An 18,363-nucleotide genomic window follows, 5' to 3' on the forward strand; every position below is an offset into this window, starting at 1 on the left:
AGTATTTCATTGTGGCACAGCTCTGTAAGAGCTGCTCAATGCATCAGTGCTGGGCAGCAAGCAGGCAGCAGCCCTTCAGCAGTAAATGTAAGTGGCTTTAATCTCAAAGACTCGCGTCTAGGGATGGACTCTTCAGCAGAAGTCCGAAAGTGTCCTGTGAACCAATTTTCAGCTCTAGTCTTTGGTCTGTCTTTTCACTCCTGCCTTCCCCAGAATAAGCTCGGTGGATAGATCTGCATCGGTAGGTCAGGGAGGTTGTTCTGCCGTTGCTCTACCTCTTCGCTTCACAGAGGCATTACTTTGCAGTTTGTTTTCCCTCGCGCCACACACCCATCTGCCGGGAGCCTCCTTCTCACACGCCACAGTTGAGAGGCTTCGTCAATTCTGTAATTTACTTAGTGTGCTTAAAAAGCAACCTGAAAATAAATTTAATTGGACTCTTGGGAGGAAGGGAGTAGGGAGGGGAAAGTCCTGGAAGCAAAGAAGAGGAAGAGATTCATTTGTATCATCTTCATGGCTTTTATTTAACTCTTCCAGGCTTGCATTTGATCCATCTGCATTAACTTGAGGTGGAATAGGCTGCTGACAAAACCCTCAGCCGCAGAGCAGATCCCGTGCCTGGCGTCAGGAGGTTGTGTGGTTTCGTAACGCTGGTACCTTCGCTGTTGTGCTGGAACACGGTTTAGAGCAGAGGAATCGTGAGGTGCTTTCTGGTATTTTTCTTGATGAGGAGGAAACCAATTCTCTGGCTTTACAGAGCTGAGAGCCTTGTGTTTGAACTGCTGGGGCTGAGGAGTTCATCCTGAAACCCTTTCGTATGACCTTTGAAAGGTCCTGCTCTGCAACGCGTGCCAAGCAACTGCAATGATTTAACGCGTTTGGTTTTCAGAGACTTGACTGAGGGATCCTAGATAGAGGTTTGACCCTGCTAATGTTTGCAGCGTGCCTTGTTCTAGTTGCTAGTGAATGTGCACTCTCACATACAGCAACAGATGCAAGAGAAGAGATGGGGTTCTTCCTGAGACTTTCTGGTTCTGCATACTCGTTTGGAAATCAATTTAATGCATTTTAATTGCCTATTTTTCTCCTTGGTTTTCTCTTTACAGCTACACACCAGCAAAAAATAATAAGGTAGCGTCTAGCCAGGCAGGCTGCTAATGAGGAAGCTTGACTCAAGAAGATTTTAATTTTCAGCATTTGTTCTTCAAGATAGCTATTTCAGCATGCTGGGATGTCACAAAGCAGGAATGCTGCCATTAGCTAATGGAACAAAGGCACTGGGCTTGCACGTCATTTTGCTACCTGAAGAACCAAACACTCACATCCTTGACCAAACTATAGGAGTCTGGCAATCCGTTTCGGGATGCTGGTCCCCTCAGCCAAATCATCGCTATAAAGAAAACACCCATTGTGCATGAAATATGGTGGGAAAAGAACGAGGGAGATAAAATCTAAGGTGTTAAAAGTCCAGTCTCTTCCCAGCCTTTCAAGAACTGCTTCAGGCTCTGCCAAGCTGATGGAAGGCTTTCTCAGAAACCCCTCATCCATGGGGCATTCTTGTGAGAAACAGGATTTCGCCAAGGTCCGTGGCATCCCTGGACAGCCGGAGCAGGCAGGGTCGCACAAAGTTGGACTGGGAGTCAGGATGAAAGCCAGCCCGCCTCGGAGGTGGCCCCGACTCTGCAGCCGTGGCCAAGGTACCTCTGAATACTTCTCTGAGCCCTGCCATTGCTGTTGAAGTAGTGCACCGCAGGCAGCTGGAGACGTCCGCGCTCAGCATCTCCATCGTAACCCTTCCTTTCCAGTAGCATGCAGTTTCCTACCATTTCATCTTTTAGGCTGCAAAGCTCCAAATTTCATCCCTGTCCAAGGCCACTCTCTTTGGAAAGACTGGGCAGCTCAACGTTTGGTGAAAACAAGAGGGGAGGAGAGTATATTGCTTTACACCGTTGAGCGGTAGTTCGTCATTACCTACTTTACATGAAATCTAAAGGATGCTCCTGAATAGTGCTTAGCTCCAAGTGAGTGAAAAAAACCTTGGCACCTCCTTTCATCACCTGGAAAATATTTCCTTTCTCCCTCGATACCTCTCAGCTCCTGGGTTGCCCTATCAGCCTGACAGTACTGGGGAAAGGGGGAGCGAGGACTGGTGTTTGCAAGCATCTGGTATGAGGGGCCATAGTCAAAATTGCTGCTGGAGTAGTCCAAATCCTGTTCATAAAGTTTGTGAAGGTGAGCCCAGAAACATTTAAAGCAGTAATTCTGTGTTTTCTGCAGTTTAACATGGTTACTGACTCCGCATCAGAAAATGAGGTCAGTAAAAAGTACACAAGTATTGGAGTATCGATATTAGAAGGATAAACTTGGGTTAGAGAAGAGAGAAGTGCAATAAATAGGACCGTGCACATGAAGGGAGCTAGCAGGCCAGATCTCCCGGGGCTCGGTGCCGGGACTCGTTCTGTTTAAGGGTTTTGTACAAATGAGCCTGAGGTTGGCGCGAGCTGCTGGGTGTCCAGATGCGGATGACATCATGATAGGAGGGGAGGCTGCTGATAAATTTCAGGAATGCACCAGACTACAGGAGGATTTGGAGGCGCTGAGGGAACAAGCTAATACAAAGGAATTCAATATTACACAATGGAAGGTTATTCGTTTAGGGAGAACCAATAGCACAGTTAAATGCAAGTTTAATGAACTAGAGCAGGAGGAAACTAATGAAGAAACAGACTTGGGCTGGTGCTGAAGACCGGTAGGGATAGCAGCAGCCCAACAAGTAAATAACAGCGCAGCTGAGATTTTGGAAAAGAGGGCTCATGCTGCAGCTGAGGAGTCCAGGACTCCACATCGGGTCGCTCATTTCATGTGGCAACCAGGATGCTCTCAGCATTGAACTCGGAGTCCAAAACAGGCCAGTGCTTGATTACAGGGAAGGAAGGTTACAAAGCGTATTTAACCACTGCCAGATCTGAGCTGTGCATCCGGACGTGGAGCCTCAGATCCCAAAGGAGATGCTACTGTAGCACACATCTTTGGCGGAGACGACTAAGGGCATGTTTGGGCCCCCAGGGCACTTGGCTGTGACCACAGCTCAACAACACATGATGCCTTTGGTGTAAATCAGATCGGTCTAGGTCTCCTCTGGCAGCAGGAGGAGACGCGCTCAGGGACCAGCTACCAGCAGAGGGGAGAGGACGAGAAAGAGTTACTGGGACCTGTCGCTAAAAGCAGACTTTCCAGGGGATGTAGGGCTTACAGGGGCTCGTCGAGAGGGAAAGGAGCCCCTTTTGCAGTGCAAAAGCCGCACACGGCCTTTCCTAGCTCCTGCCCATCACAGGCTCAGCCGCTGCCTCCCCAGTCTCGCATCCGTCCTCCTGGGTCACCGCTTCCACAAAGCCTCCCGCAGCAACCCCGCTCCTACAGATGAAACGCAGACATCTGGTAAAAAACTGCTTTGCGCCGCCTGAAAACGAAGGTGCGATCCTGCGCCTCGGAGGATGGATGAGGTGAAAGCCGCCATCCCCGCGGTGCGTAGGAACTGATACCCACCACGGGTCCCAGTCTCCCGCAGACATCGTAAATCTGATGTTTCCCTTCTCCTTCCCCCGGAGAAGGGTCCGCTCCGCTGCCAGCTTGAGTCCCTGTGTACCCAACCAGCCTTTCCTTCATTAAGAACTTGTGAGTGAGGCAAAAAACTTGTTACCACCCTCTGTACCAGCAACTGGGGAAGTCTGAAACTCGTGAAATATTTCCGGAGCTAAAATACATTGTCTGGTAGAAAACTTTGTCACTGCTCCTTTGCAAGTCTGTCCATGCTGCACAAGTATAAAAATTTGCCAATCGTTTAGTACTATTTTACAAACAGAGCGTTAGACACGCTCTTATTTTTTATTGTGTATTGCACATTTCGTCAGTAGCGTCCACAAGAAAAGCAGAGTATCGGTATATTTTCACTCTTGACAGTTGTTCTGGCGTGGGAAGGGAGTACCTGAATTGAGGTGGGGGGACCCTGGGGTCACGCAATAGAGCCGGGATCGGGCCCACTGCCGGCACCCACCGCAGCCCGGAGCAGCCGCGGAGAGGAGATGCTGCACATTGACCCCAGGCAGCGGCGAGGGGTCTGCCCAGAGCAGAAGGCACGGACCTGCCCAGGATTTGGGTTTGTAGAAGGGGCAAAACCCCGACGAAACAAAGCTGCACCGGCGCAGCATGCATCATTATGAAATTATTTCTCTGAACTAACGTCTCGGTTTAATTCAGTCGCAGCTTTCTGTATATGGGTCTGGTGTGGCTGTCTGATGTCTGTCTTGATTTTAAAGAGTCGGTGTCTGAACGGGTGACTGGAGCTCCAAAGAGGTTTAAGGTCCTTCGCCTGCAGTCCCTGGCTGCGTTCCTAAATAGTCGTTTAAAAAGAGTCCACTAAATCAAAAGCCAGGTAAATCAACAGAGCGCTCAACGTCGTAATGAGACCGCTTAGAAGGTAAATTACAACATTATTCAAGCACACTAAATTCCTCCTCTGGCATTTGTCCTGCTAAATGCAATGCACCTTAAAAGTGGTGAAATGATTTCTGGCAGCCCGTGAAAGAGGCTGTGTCGGGGGGGTGGAAGGCTGAGCACAGCCCCTGCCTTTGCACCCACTTCTACCTCTGGGGGACTTGGGGCAGGCTCTGTGCCTTGCTTGAAAGGTTCATGGATGAGTTTTCAAAATAGTGCGGTAGCGGCCGCAAACACTGGCCATGTGCTCTCTCGCTTTCCAGCAAATCTTGTTAGAATTTTCAAAGCAGGGGATTAGAAAGACTCTAATTAGGAACTCGATTGGGGAGGCTTGAGACTTATAAATCTTTTGTTACAATGAGCGAAATTCTGAACAGATGCTGATGCTTTTGAAGCTGCCAAGACCCAAAAGATGGGAGCACAGACCCTAAGGAGATGGCCCTTATTGTATGTGTTGGATATAAAAGGTTATAAGGATATAAGGGCAAGAAGCCCAAAACAGAACAAAATTTCTGTGCAGAGCACGGGTGGCTTTTTCTGATCCGGGCCTTGGATTATGGGATTCTGTGCGTTCATCGTAAGAAAATATTCGATATTGGTAAACCTTGGAGAGAGAGGTGTCCCCCCCGCCCTGCTTTTGTGCAGATGAAGCTGAAAGTCTCCTTTTACAGGACACGGCGCGGAGAAACAATTTGTCCCAAGTCTTGCAAGCAGGTCAGGGTGCAAGTCAGGAACAGCAGCCCTGCCTGCCTGTTGTGCCGTGCTACTAACCGACGTCCTCTGGCGAGGCGATAACGAAGGCATTTTGGTTGAATTAGAAGTTCCCTGAGAAATACTGTAGGTACTGTGTACAAAACTCCATGCAAACCATCCCTCCCAGTCTGCTGAGGCCCAAAGAAAAGGAGAGAAAAGGAAAATGCAGGAGGGAATACACACACTCACACGACTTAATGTAACGTGGAACTAGTCTAGTGAGCATGAATCAGACTCTTTGGTGATTAAAGCATCCTGTATAAGTACTCCGCAGGTTTGGGGGTGGTTTTTTAAAGGACAGCACTACATTTACATGCAAGAGCTGAGGACAGAGGGCAGATTTATAGCTTTGCTTGCAAAGATGAACGGAAGGTGTAAAAAGTGATCAGAAAACGCCCGTTCGAGCCTGCGGCATTCAGCTGCTTCCCGAGCAGAGGAGCGGTGTGGGTGGTTCGGAGGCAGCTCGTGTCGGACGGCCGAGCTGCGTGGGGAAAGCCAACACGGGCTCCAGCGTTGGAGGGGTACGGGCTGGGAATCGCCAGCGATGCCGAGCAGTGGGAAATACTGCGGTGCTGTGGCAGCGTTCCTCACCCACCCCGTGGCGGGGTGGGAAGAAGGAGGGAAGGCTCCTTTCCTACTCCTGCCCTCCTTCCTTCTATGATAGATTATTTTTCTTCTTGTGATTTCTCCAGTACAAATTGATTGCCGTCAGGGCAGTGGAAAATTGGTGAGAACCCAAAAAGGCCATGCCCTAAGACAGAGGCTCTGCGGCCTGCTCCGTTCCCCGCTGTGCTACATCCCCTTCTTCCCAAACTCTTGCCCCAGTCCGGCCGCTTCCCCCGAGGGAGAGCCGTGCCGCATCTCCTCGGTGCGCAGCCACACGGACAAGTTTCTCAGCCTGACCTGGGCCACGCGAGCCACCGCGTGCTCAGTCCCAGCCAGGGCTGAAAGGTAGAGCGGGGCAGCCGAACTCTCCCTCCAATTAACCTAATTACTGGCTAAAAGCAGCAAAGCGCTTTGTTTTCAAGCGCAGCTGCCTCTGCCGCGGCACGAGGGAAGGGGAACACCAGCTCGCCCACTCCTCCTTGCTGTGGGACGGTGCACGGAGGGGGACTGCCCAGGGAGCCCGTACCACTCTCTGCAGCAGAGATGGACCCTGACAAAAGAGGGGCCAGCGGAGACAAGCTGGAGAAGGCTGGTGAAGGGGGCTGAGACACGGCCTGACACGGCACCGGTGACAAGGGAGGGTTTCTTGCCGGGGTACGCGTCTGCTCGGCCCCGTGCGTCCAGCAGAGCCGAGCCTGCCGAGGTCCCGCCAGCTCTGCTGTGATTTCCCCACAAGGGACGAGGGCTGGTCGGCGAGGGGACCGGCCTCGGAGGACGCGGGGAGCCCCGCGTCTGGGCTGAGCACCCCGGCTGCCGTGTGGCCGTTCCCGCATGGGGAGAAGCGGGGTGATGGGGAGCGAGGCAGCGGGAGCAGCCGCATCTCCCCGCGGCCCAGGGGACCGCTGGAGATGATGCTCAAGGCAGAGACCTCCTCCATCTCGCACCTGGGAGGCGAAGAAGTCCTAGAGAAGAGGACGGGGCAGGCGGGATCCCCTTCCAGGTCCCTGCCGACCCAGCGCCGGAGGTCACCGCCAATTCCTCCGAATACTCCCAAGCCTTTTTTTGTCGTTGTTTCTGTGGAAAGAGTTGTAGGTTTGTGCGTCGGAAAGTCCGAATTAATTAAGACCTGTCGTAGCCATAGCAATTACGGGTAGGGTTTAGCCAGCAGATGTGGGCAAGCGAAGCAAACACCGCAGAGGCCGGCCGGGCGTGCGTGCCTCGGCGGCAGCGCGGAGGAAAAGGACTTGGCATCTGGGAAAGCGGCTTTTAAAAAACGGCCGGGGCGCATTTGCTACAATAATCCGCCGCAACGCCAGCCGTCTAAAAATAAGGTTGTTTTCTGTACTAAGCTCCTTTTAACTCCGTTAGTCATCGCCAGCTTCCCAAAATAAGCCCCGTGTAACAGTCTCTCCTAGTAGCGGCTGTAAACAAACTCGGGGAGGGGAAAAGGGAAAGAGCAGCGGAGGCGGGGCGGCCCCGGGGCCGGGAACCGGAGCGGCGGAGCCGGGGAGCGGAGCGGCGGGGACCGGGGAGCCGGGGGCGGTGGGGGGGTCTAGGGGGGGGAGCGGCGGGCTCCGCGTTGAGCCGCCGGCCTGCCTGCGCCGGGCCTTGGAGCGGAGCCACGGTGGTCCGGGCAACGGCATTAAACAGGAGGAAACAGACGGGGGATTCCGTCATTTCAGCGGGGAGCGGGGCGGGGAAGCGGGCAGGAAAAGAGAGTCCCGCCGAGGGGACCGCGGCTCCCGCCCCCCCCCCCCCCGCACTTCACCCCCGCTCCGGCCTCCCGGGAAGGGCGCCGGGATCTCTCCCAGCTCCCGGCCCCCCACCCCCGTCGGGCAGCTCCGGCAGCCGCCCAAGCGCCGGCGGGACCCGGAGGGGGGGGAGGCGGGAAACGGGCCCCCCCCCCCCCCTCACCCCCTCACCCTCACCCCCTCACCCCCTCACCTCCAGCTCCGCTCCCCGGTAGCTCCGCCGCGCCGTCGGTAGGGGGCGCCGCAGCACCGCCCCGCCTCCGCAGCGCCCCCTAGCGGGCGCGCCAGGACCCGGCCCGGCCCATCCTGCTGCGCGCCCGCGGTCGCTCCGCACCCTCTGCGCGGGTGGCGCGCGGGGAGTTCCGCGGGCGTCCCGGCCCGGCGACCCACGCCGGGTGCCGGAGGGGAGGGCTGAAGGTCGGGGGCGATGCCGCGGGAGGGGAGTGGGGGGTGTCTGAGGGGTTTTCTTTCCTTGTTCCCATTTATTTTTCCTTGAAAGAAAAGCGTCGCCCTTTTGGGTTTGGGTTCCCCCCGCCCGAGGGGACGGCCGGGTCCGGGGGGCACACACTGTGCTGCTCTCCGGGCGCGCTCTTTGGTGGGGACCCTCTTCCCCCTGATTTAGTGGAAGAGCTCGCCCCCAAGGATCAGCCGCGGCTTCCCGTTCCCCAGGAGCAGACAGGATTTCGTTTCTGTTGGGTTTCTTTTCAACCGCGTACGGGTGTCAGGCATTAGATTTACGATTTTTTTTTTTATTATTATTTTTTCTTTCTTTCTTCATACACCAGATCTGCTCAAAACCACCCCAACTCTCCGCCGTCCAATTCCAACAGGAAAGTATGGTCCCCTCTTGCCAGCTGCGGGGGCAGAGGGAGGACGAAGCCGCGGGGGGGGCTCCTGCCTCTGCCGGGGTGTCACGGCCCCGTCGGGGGCCGGGACGGGGCATCCCGGAGGTGGGAGGAGGAGCGGCTGCGGGTTGGAAACCTCTGCTTCCCCCCGCTACGAAGCGCTGAGATACAACTGTGTTGCTGAGATATTTACAGAATAATAATAAATAAAATAATAATAATAAATCTGGAGCGCCTGAAACCGAGTCCACCGGGTCTGTTAGTAATTTAGCAGAATGGGATTTTCCTTTCTCTCGCCTGCCAGTGGATGCTCTTTTCCAAATTTCCACAGCGGGGGAAGCCTGCGATTTTGTACATAATGATTCCAGCATGCGAGGCCGCCTCGCTCCCCCCCCCTCCCCGCCGCCGCCTGCCTCCCTCTCTCCCCCCCGTCTCCCCTCCCTTCCCTCCTTCCCTTCGCGACCCCGAAGGAGGGCACCCGGGGTGGGGACCGGGGGTTGGGGGGGGGGGCGACCGGTCAAGCCGTCGTGCCCCGCGGAGGGGCGGCCGGAGCCCGTCGGTGCCCGCCGGTACCCGCCTCCCGCTGGCCGCTCGCCGGGGCCCGGCTGACATCACGGGGCCGGGGCGGGGAGAGGGGCCGGGAGGGGAAAGGGAGGTGGTTTGGGGAGGGGGGGTGGGGGGGGAGGGGGGGGGTGTTTTCCAGCTTTAAAAAGGCGGCGCCGGGCGCGCAGCCCTGCGTCAGAGCGAGACTTCCCCGCTCCGCACATTCACTCGCCCCCGTTCTTCTCCCCCCCCCCCCCCCGCCTGCGGCACGCCGGCGGGCGGCCAGCGCCCGCCGCCCCGTCCCGGGTAGTGCCTCCGAAGTCCCCACGCACACCCGCCCTCCCCTCCATGCCCCGGCCCCGGGGGGGCACGGGCGGCGGCGGCGGCGGCGAGCTCCCGTACCTCCGCGGGCGCGGCTAACCCCGCCGGGGGGGGCGGCGCGGCCCCGGCCCCCGGGGCGAGGGGGTGGGTGGGTGGGTGTGGGGTGGGGTGGGGGGGGGGCAGGCGGGCGAGGGGCCGGGGTTCCGCCGCCCCCGCCGGGTGAATGCCAAGCGCTGCCCCGCCGGCCGCCGCCGCTCCGCCGTCGCGGGACCCAACCGGAGGGAGAGAGAAGCCGGCGGCGGCCCCGCAACGCGGCGCCCGCCCGCTCGGCAGCACCATGAAGGCGGCGGAGGAAGGTAACGGGAGGGGAGGGGATGGAACGGGCGGGAGGGGAGGGGAGGGCGGCGGTGTGTCCCCGTCCCCCCCCCCTCCCCGTGTCCCCCCCTCCCCGGTGTTTCCCCGCGGCGGCCCGGAGGTTTTGCCGGCGGCCGCTTGCCAATAGGTGTCTCCTTCGGCTCTCGCACGGCGCCGTTCCCCGGCCGTCTCCCGGCCGGGCCCGGTGCCGCTCCCGGTGCCGGTGGGGGCTGCGAGGGTGCCCGGGCTCCGGTCGAGGCGGGGGGGGGGGGGAAGCGGCCGGGGGATTCCCTCCGCGGACGCGGGGTTGGGTTGTTGGGGGGGGGGGGTACAATACACGCTGTGATTGCAGCCGTTCCTCGCTCTTGGGGTGTTTGGGGGGAAAGAGGGAGTAAAAAAAGAAAAGCGGGTCCTGGGCAGTGCCAGCGGCCGGCCCTCCCCCGGTGCAACTGGGCTCCGCCGTCCCGGTTCCCCCCTCCCGGCCCCGGGGTGGTGGTGGAGGGGTGCGGGTAGCCCGCTGTTACCGCCGGCTCGGCTGCGGGGGAGCCCTTGCGTCGCGATGCCGGCTCTCCGTCGCGACTTTTTTCCATGCCCGGTAATAACCTTGCTGCGAAAAGTGCGCCGAAAACCCGGCGGTAAAAGTTTCTCGAGAGAAAAATCGTGGGCTCGGAGCTCGGGAAACGCTTGGGCCGGTAGCTTTTGGGCCGGGCTGAGCTCGGTCCTGCCAGGGGCAGCGTTTGGCTGGAGCCGGGACCGGCTTCACCCTCTCCTGTCCCAGTCGGGACATTTCTCCCCCCCCCCCCGATGCCGACCCGGAGCATCGTTACCCGGCACCGCTCTCCCCACCGCCGCTCGCACCTCGCCCCGGGAACGGGACCCCGCTAGCCGGGAACCGGGCATCCCCTCCGCACCGCAGCAGGTGCGGGGCAGCTCCCGGTTCCCCGCTGGGGGTCCGGGGGCAGTCCTCTGCCGTGTGTCCCGTGTGTGTGTCGTGTCCCCCCCCGGGCTGCTCCCGGGCTCCCAAGTTTCCTTCCGATCTGGTGGTGCCGCCGTTTTGCTGGGGCTAAACTGGTCTGCCGGGCTGGGACAGGGCACAGCCAGCCCGCACGTCGCGGGAAGAAAAAGTTGGGGGGTTGGGGGGGATCGCCACATCCCCGAAAAGCTGGACGGGAGCTCAGGACCCATCTTTTGTTTTCCTTTTTTTTTTTAACACAGCTGTTTTCACTCCAGGGATTCATTTGAGTTGACAGGATCCTGCCAGTCCAAAAGCTGCAGGCGCGGCTGTGACTGCGGCTCCGCTTTTGAAGCGTGCGAGCGCTTTTTTGGATGAAAGTTAATTACGTTTTATTTAATAGCATTGGCTTGCGTGCCTTTCGCACGCTCGGACCTCCGAGGGCTGCACGCACGGCGTTTCCAGCGCTCTGGGGCTTCGAGGGCACTGAATGCACTAACTTGGAAAAATTACACCCGGAGGCAGCTGACACAAAAAGCGTAGTGGAGCCTCTGGTCAAAAAAAAAAAAAAAATCCCCCCCCTCTTTGGCATTTCTGATGCCTGTGTTAAAATGTCGCCAGCCCTCGTCCATAGCTCTCTTCCCTGTTGATGCATTTGGTAAGGGACTAAGAAAATGAGGCCAGCCAGAAAGTGTGACCCAATCCAGGAAACACGTCGGGGAGCCCTGCACGGCAGGATTGCTGCCTGCAAATTCAGGTGCCCCTTGATTGCCAAACGACGGCGATCAAAGAAAATCCCCCTACCTCTTGCTTAGCCTGGGAAGAAACTCTCGCAAAGTGGCCCGGTGAGGGGGGGGACCTCGCTTTTTTTCTTTGGGTCCTAGGAGAATTTACAAGTTAAATTCTCCTTCAGGCTGCGGGGTTGCAGCAGGAGCAGCCCGGCTGCGGGGTCCCTCGTCGGACCGGGGCTGCGACCCGGGGAGCTGGGGGACAATTCGGGTTAACTGCAGGGAGAGGGTCGGTCGTCGGTCGGTGGGTAGCCCGGCGACACGGGGATGGCCTCGCCGGGGCACATTGTGTGTGTTGTTCCCCCCCCCCCGGCTCGTTTCGCTCTCCCCAGTTTAATGGCACTGTTTTAAACTGGATTCCTAACTGGCGCGACGCCGTTATTCCGTCCCCACATGTGGCATCGCTTCGGTGTTGCCTTTCCGTAGTACATCTTTCCTCTTTCTCCGAAGGGTGCCAATCGAAATATTTCCTTGCCGGCGCTGATATTTACGGCACTGGCAAATCAAGCCGTCCGTAAATAGTTTGGGGCCAACTCCCCCCATCCCGCAGGTACCAGATGCGGGAGAGGCAAAGGAGCGGGAGCAGCGGGGTCCCCCGGCAGGAGATGGGGAGCAGACAACGGCCGGGCGCGGAGGGGCGGCAGGGAGGTGAGCCCGGTGTAAACCGGGGGGGGGGACGGGGACGCTGGGGGCCGGGGCTCGGCGGCTGTCCCGCCTGTAGGCCCCGGGCGGGAGGCGCGGCAGTCCGCGCCGTCGGGGCAGAGGTTGCGGGACGGTGCGGGGGTTAAAGCGGGACCCCTCGTCCCGGTTCCTCTCCCGGGCTGGGTCGGGCAGCCCGCCCCCCCCGGCCTGCTCCGGCATCCCGGGGACCGGGCTCGGTCCCAAGGCGGAGGGGGGTTCCGCTGCTGCCAAAGGGCCTTTGGCACACTGGGGGGACTCAGCCCCGGCACTTCGGGGGAAGCGAGCGGGGAGGGGGGACACACACACCGAGGGCAGCCCCGATGCGGCTCTGCTTCAACCTCCGCCCCAAAACGGACCCCGGCGCCCTCCGGGGTAAAGCCCAGCCCCGAGGCTGGCAGCACCCCGGGGCCGAGGGGGGTCGGTCCTGCGTGTCCTGGGGCTGCCCCGTCGGTGCCGGTGCCCGCCGGTTCGTGCGAGGGACGGGACGGGGCTGCGGGGCGGCGGGGGGCGGGGGGGGGAGCGTAACGGGCTCTGATGGAAAAAAACCCGTGTTTTCCTGGCACTTTCTAACGGAGATTTCAGCCATTAGCCTGGAAAATGGTATTCCCTGAGTTTCTAAGGGAATACCGTTTCCATAACCGCTTTAAAAAAACCAACAACCACGATTCCTTGTGAAATCCGGCCTGAAGCTCGGGGAGCCCACGAGTCGAGCCGAGCCGGGAGCTCCTTTGCCCGGCGGAGACTTTGAAACGGGACGCTGGCATCCTGACCGAACCGCGTTTCTGAACAGAAAAAGAGTTTCTCTTTACTTTTCCCTAACTGGTTTTTAACCCCTACAAGCGGGAAAAGCGGCAGCCCGGGGGTGGGGGGGGGGCCCTGCCCGCCCTTACCGCCCCGTCCCCGGGGAACTTTTCCCTCCCCGGTGCACGGAGGCGGCCGGTAACGTTCCGAAGGCGGCTTTCGTGCGCTTTTTATAGCAGTTGGCACTAGTGGGTGCTGCAACTAAGTGAAATAAATAATAAATAAACGAAAGCGAAGCCTCCTGCCTCGCAGGCGCGGCACGGTGGGGGGGACCTTCGCGGGAAACCTGAAGCAGCTTTTCACCGAAAATGGGGGGGGGGGGGGGACACGCCGGTGGCCCGGGCAGACACCGCCCGTGTCCGTGTCCCCCCTCCCCCGGCCGAAAGCGCTCCGTTTAGCGGGCGGCCGGCACCCACGGCGGTTCGTTCCCCCCCCCCCCCACCACCCCCGGGGCGGGAGCAGGTTGAAGTTCCCCCGGAGAACCGTGGGGGTCTGGGGGGGGGGGGGGGTATCAGCCTGCAGGCTCGGAGGGGCTGCGGGCGTAGAGCCCGGGCCGGGGGTGGGGGGGGGAAGAGGCCGGGCCCCGCGGTTGTTTGCATCGACCCGGAAACATCCAGCAAAGCGGCGGGGAGGGCGGATCGGAGGCGGTGGCGGGGAGATAGGCCGCCCGTCGGGGCCGGGGCTCACGTTACCGCCCGTCCTGCTCCTTTAGCCGGGGTTTGACGCTCAGGGAAAGGGGGGGAGCCCGGCTCGGCTCGGCTCGGAGGCGGCAGGTGGCCGGTCTTACGACGGGGCGGGCCCGACGGGGCGGGCCGGGGGGGGGCTGCGCCGCCGCCGCTGTGGTGGTGGTGGCGGTGGCGGGGAGCCATGACGGGCGTGGAGGCCGAGCAGGAGTTTGACTTCGATTTCCTCTTCGAGTTCAAGCACAGCGATGAGGGAGGAGGAGGTGGGTGGTGGTGTGTGTGGGGGGGGACACCGGGGAACCTCCGGGGGGGGCTGGCGGAGGGGTGATGCTGAGGGGAGCCCTCCCTTGCGCAGCCCGGGGGAAAAGGGGGGGCTGGGGGGAAACAGACGGCTCGGGAGGCGGCCGGTGCCTCATTTGTGAAATTTGGGGCTCGTTTGAGCTCTTTACCGATCCCCCTTCCCCGTCTGCCAGCAGTGACTGGCCTCGCAGGCTTGCCCGGTGCTGGGGGGGGCCGACCCCCCCCCCCCCAACCCCTGGTGGGGTTGGAAATGGGGATGTGGGTCTCGCCCATTGCAGAGATGGGCCGGTTCCAAAACCGCTTCTGGCCCCCTCTCCTTCCCCCTCCGTGAGCTGGAGCGAGTTAGACTGAGGGTTTAGCGTTGAAGGTCATCCATAAATAAAAATAACGGGCCTGAATTTCCCACGGGTCACGCCGTTCCCGACTCTGGTGTCTCGGTCTGGCCGTCTTTTTTTATGACTTTTAACAATACTTGGAGGTGGAAATGAGGCGCGCGAGTCTGGAGTTGACACAGAGAGAAAGTTGTCGTTTCCTGGTATGAGGTTGACTGCTACGGCGTCGGTGGTAGCTGGTCACCGTAAAAAGCTCTCGTACAAGTAAGTGATTTAACGCAGCCTCGGCGTAAGGCTGCCTCTGGGTCTGTGCTTTATCTTTTGGCTTTAAATTGAAGCGGGTTCCCACGTCCTTGCCTGCGTATCGCAGCCTGCCAGGATGCAGGTGATGGCGTAGCGCTCCCTTTCCTAACGCTCCCCAATTGCCCAGCTCTCCGGCACATTGTCGGTGTCCAAATAGTTATTAGGACCTTCTCGGTTTTTACGAAAATGCGGTTTTAAGAGTTTCACACCACGCTTTTCAGATGAGTGTCCTAGTCATCAGACACCTGGAAGGTGGAGGGGCCTAAGCAAATTAAGTGTCAAAGTCCCAGTGAGAAAAGTACCCAGCTCCATTAGGCAATTTTGAAAGCACAAATTTAAGCACAGACCTAGACGCGGCTTCATCTTTAGAAATGTAAAACAGCCCTCGCCTTCTCTGAAGCCCCTCTGAGCTGCAGGTGTTCAGCATTCCTATTTAAAGAATGTAAATAAAAACTGATGGTGCCCAGTGCCTTGCAGGATCAGCCCATTAACGATAGAAAGGAATAAAACCTTCGCTCTGTGAAATTAACTAGAGAAAAAAAAAAACTGAATTTTTTTACGTTGTCACAAAGCGCAGTGTAAGATGTGGAGATGTGCTCACAAACCAAGGGGTCCAGTTTCTTGTCCTAGTTACACTTAATGTAGCCTGGATTTGTTGGAACAGAACTGTTGCAGACCGGCAGTGGTCTATCTGATACTGGGCTTTGGCTCAAGATACTAAAATACGCTATTGAACGTGTCTTGGTAGTAAGTGCACTGGTCCTGGGGGCCTTCATGGATGACGGTTGAGACATCGACTCCACATTAAAGCGTTACCTTCCTTTTGTCCCTATCAGCGTGGGCAAAATACCCTACAGAGCTGCGTTGCGGGATGCGGTTTCATGCCTTTGTAGCCACCTCCATCGTCCGTCCCTCAAGGCTGGCGTTTTATTTCTACATGCCTAATTCACCCTGGTGAGGAAAACATCAGCATGTGATGTGTGCTGACTCCGTATGTGCATTTGATGAATTTTGTAAATGTGGAAGTTGTGGAGAAGAATGGGCTTTTTCAGAAATTGTAGCTGGTGGTTTTTAGCTCACAAACCAAGGACTTGGTCCTGTTCCTAGTTGTGGCTTTGGGGCTTTTATATTTGGTGGGCACACTTTCTACACGCTGCCTGAAAATTTAAGATAACCTAGATATATTTGGAAGGCTTTGGATCTTGCTTCTTTCAGTTTTGAGTACTATTGTGTGAGAAGTTGTATGACATGTTGTTTTCCTTGGCCCTTTGAAAGTTGACTTTTTAAAAATATGCATAATAGCTCTAAAAGAGGCTATTCCTTGCCACGTGCATTAGGGGAACTTGTTGCTTGGAGCACGTGAGGCTGTCTTTTAACGTTTTGGTTTTTTTAAAAAAACCTTTGGCTTCCAAAGACTGGTCTGAACCTTTATATTGCCTGTTTGTCCAGGGCTGCAGCTCTCCAGCAGACTTCAGCGTTTGAATTTCACCCTAGCCATGCATTACATTTTAAGAGAACTGCAGATTTTAAGAAAACTGCAGTTTAAGAGAACCGCTGGGTTCACAGTCCTTTTCACGCAGGTAATAATTATCCCTGCCGTTTTGTTCGTTTAGCTGTTTATTTTTAACAAAAGATCTAAGGGCGCTGGCTCCGCAGTCAGCGGATGCTGGTGTTGCACCCCGTCTGTAAAGCCCACCCGGTGGGTGCAGCCCGGTGCGTCCGGCTGCGCGGTGGGGACCGGCTGGAGACGGCGCCCGGCTGTGCCGTGTCACCAGTGCCGTCCGCCAACACACCGGGCCAGGAGGCAGTGGAAGGGTCCGCGGGGCGTACGTGGAAGACGAGCCTAGCTGGTGTCCCGGCGGTGGGGACATCACCTTCCTCTGGAGCTGGAGGAGGCAGGGATGGGGTTGGAGCGGCCTCGAAGGCGCTGCTGAGACCCTTTCTCCGAGCTAATTTCTGAAACGGAGAAGGTCTTACCACTGTTGGACCACTCTGCGTTGGTTTTTTTGTTTTTTTCCGGGAAGAATGAGAGGGAAGCAGTGGCAGTTGTGGTGACACTGAGCAGGCCGGCCGTGTGGCAGGGCAGCAACACGAGGGCACTAATTTTGGAAGGAGGGGACTCTGCTCCCCCAGGCAGATCTGTGCCTCGCCAGGACCACTGCAGTCGGATTATCCTTGTCAAAGTATCACCTCTTTCTCTGTAATTCCTACCTGCCTTGTTGTTTCAAGAGAGTGTGAAGCTGCAGCGTGTTTTGAATAATCCAGTTTTATTTGTGTCACGCTCCGGTGTAATTTAATGACCGTTCCTCAGTAAATGGCCGGTCTCTGAAGGCAGACTAGAGAGCGAGTTCAAAAGGTGTTGCTGCTCATCGTTCCTGACTGTTACCTGACATGACATCCATCAGTTGGAACATCGCAGAGTTGCTGTGAAACTGCCACAGCACATTAATTTTTCCTAAGTACCGTTCGCCTTGGAGTCATTGCCAGCGAGAAAGGCGAGCGCGGGATCGCCGGAGGACGACACCAGAGAGGGCTGAGCTGATAAACAAAAGAAAGAGGAGAGCCGGCCGCGCTGGCGTTACGGCTCGGAGGCTCCTTTGCATCTGCAGCACTCCCGGGCGGCGTTGGGAATAACAGCTGCAGTAATTAACGCAGCTTTTCCGTATCTCCCTAGGGAAAGTGGGCAAGGGTGACCACCAAGGGTGCTGGCCTCCTGGGAGGGCAGGGGACAAGCTCCCGGTGTGGACCGGCTGTGGCCGGGGGCGGGGGGAATGCAGAGTTTCCCTCCGTCCTGCGGGAAAGTGCCGCTGCCGTAATAAACCTTAGGGAAGGCTGATGCGCTGCAAGCGCAGCTTGGGCTGGAGCCGGAGCTGGGTGCATTCCCAGCCTGCTCAGAGGAACCTGCGGAACGGCGTTACCTGGACTCAAAGTTGAGCAGCCGTTGTCCCTGATAGAAAGGTTTTGCTGTCTTTTCCCAGTGAGGCAAGAGGTACTGGTATTAGGGGCTCTGGTCCATGTGTGCTGGTGATGCAGAGCCTCCCTGTATCAGAAAGCATGGGGTGGATGATCCCCGATCCCACCGCTGCTCAGAGCGCCAGGGGCACGTTGCCCTCGGCTGAGGGCTGCCCGTATCCCCACCGGTGTCTCGGTGGGGCTAAGAGAGACACATATGCAGCCCCAGGATGGGGGAGCAGAGCTGAAGGAGTCCCTTCAGCAGTCTGACAGCGAGGCGAGGCAGGGATGGTCTCCTGCGGACCAGCTGTGGGATGCTGGTCCCCGTAGCGTAGCAGGGATGGAGGCACACAAAGGGCGGGTTGTTCCCCTGCGCTGGGTGAGGGACCCGGTCGGTGCAAGTCTGTGATGCGATCCGTCACCTTCCAGGTTTTCCACGCCAACTGCGCAGCTCCGCTCTTGCTTTTGTACACCCGGAGCTGTTGAACGGTTAGACCGTCGGCCAAGAGCACGCTGCTGGCAGCGCTCGACGTGGCGTGCACAATAACCAGCAATTTCAGTGGAATTTCAGCTGTCGCAGACTAGTGAGACATCCATGTTTATCCTTCACCTGGCCTCTGCCAGTTGGGCTGGAGGATAAGTGGTCCCAGAAACCAGAGCAGGTCAATAGATCCCTCTTGTTCCAAAATCCTAGTTAACTGGAACCAGTTGGAAACTTGCTGTAATGGAAATTTCGGTTGTGTGTAATTTTTTTAACAGAATGCAGTTGATCGTGTTCTTCCCTTTAGTCTGCCTCCACTTGTGTTTTTTGTCCTGTGTTTTTTGTGTGTTCTGACTTTTCAGGGAGGGAATCAGGCTCGCTTACATAAAAGCACATCTCTTGAGCAGCACTCCAGTCTCTGAA

General features: G+C 57.6%; 1 protein-coding gene and 1 long non-coding RNA gene across 7 annotated transcripts in view; both read left to right on the forward strand.

Moving 5' to 3' along the window:
- Positions 1-7,405: 7,405 nt before the first annotated feature.
- Positions 7,406-8,694, forward strand: LOC138690277 (uncharacterized). Its single transcript, XR_011329078.1, has 2 exons — positions 7,406-8,021; positions 8,390-8,694. It is a non-coding gene; the product is annotated as an uncharacterized lncRNA (long non-coding RNA).
- Positions 8,695-9,481: 787 nt separating this feature from the next.
- NFATC1 (nuclear factor of activated T cells 1) overlaps positions 9,482-18,363 on the forward strand; it is a 114,813-nt gene continuing 105,931 nt past the window's right edge. For 3 of the 6 annotated variants that reach the window (XM_069809228.1, XM_069809230.1, XM_069809231.1), the window contains exon 1: positions 9,483-9,669. In XM_069809228.1, the coding sequence (XP_069665329.1) occupies positions 9,537-9,669 (133 nt within the window). In that variant the 5' untranslated portion in view covers positions 9,483-9,536. Of the gene's footprint in view, positions 9,670-13,696; positions 13,836-18,363 lie in introns of those variants that run through there. The other 3 variants (XM_069809232.1, XM_069809233.1, XM_069809229.1) reach the window with 2 other exon arrangements.

The sequence above is a fragment of the Haliaeetus albicilla genome, chromosome 21, assembly GCF_947461875.1.
Source record: "Haliaeetus albicilla chromosome 21, bHalAlb1.1, whole genome shotgun sequence".
In the NCBI taxonomy this organism is placed as follows: Eukaryota; Metazoa; Chordata; class Aves; order Accipitriformes; family Accipitridae; genus Haliaeetus; species Haliaeetus albicilla.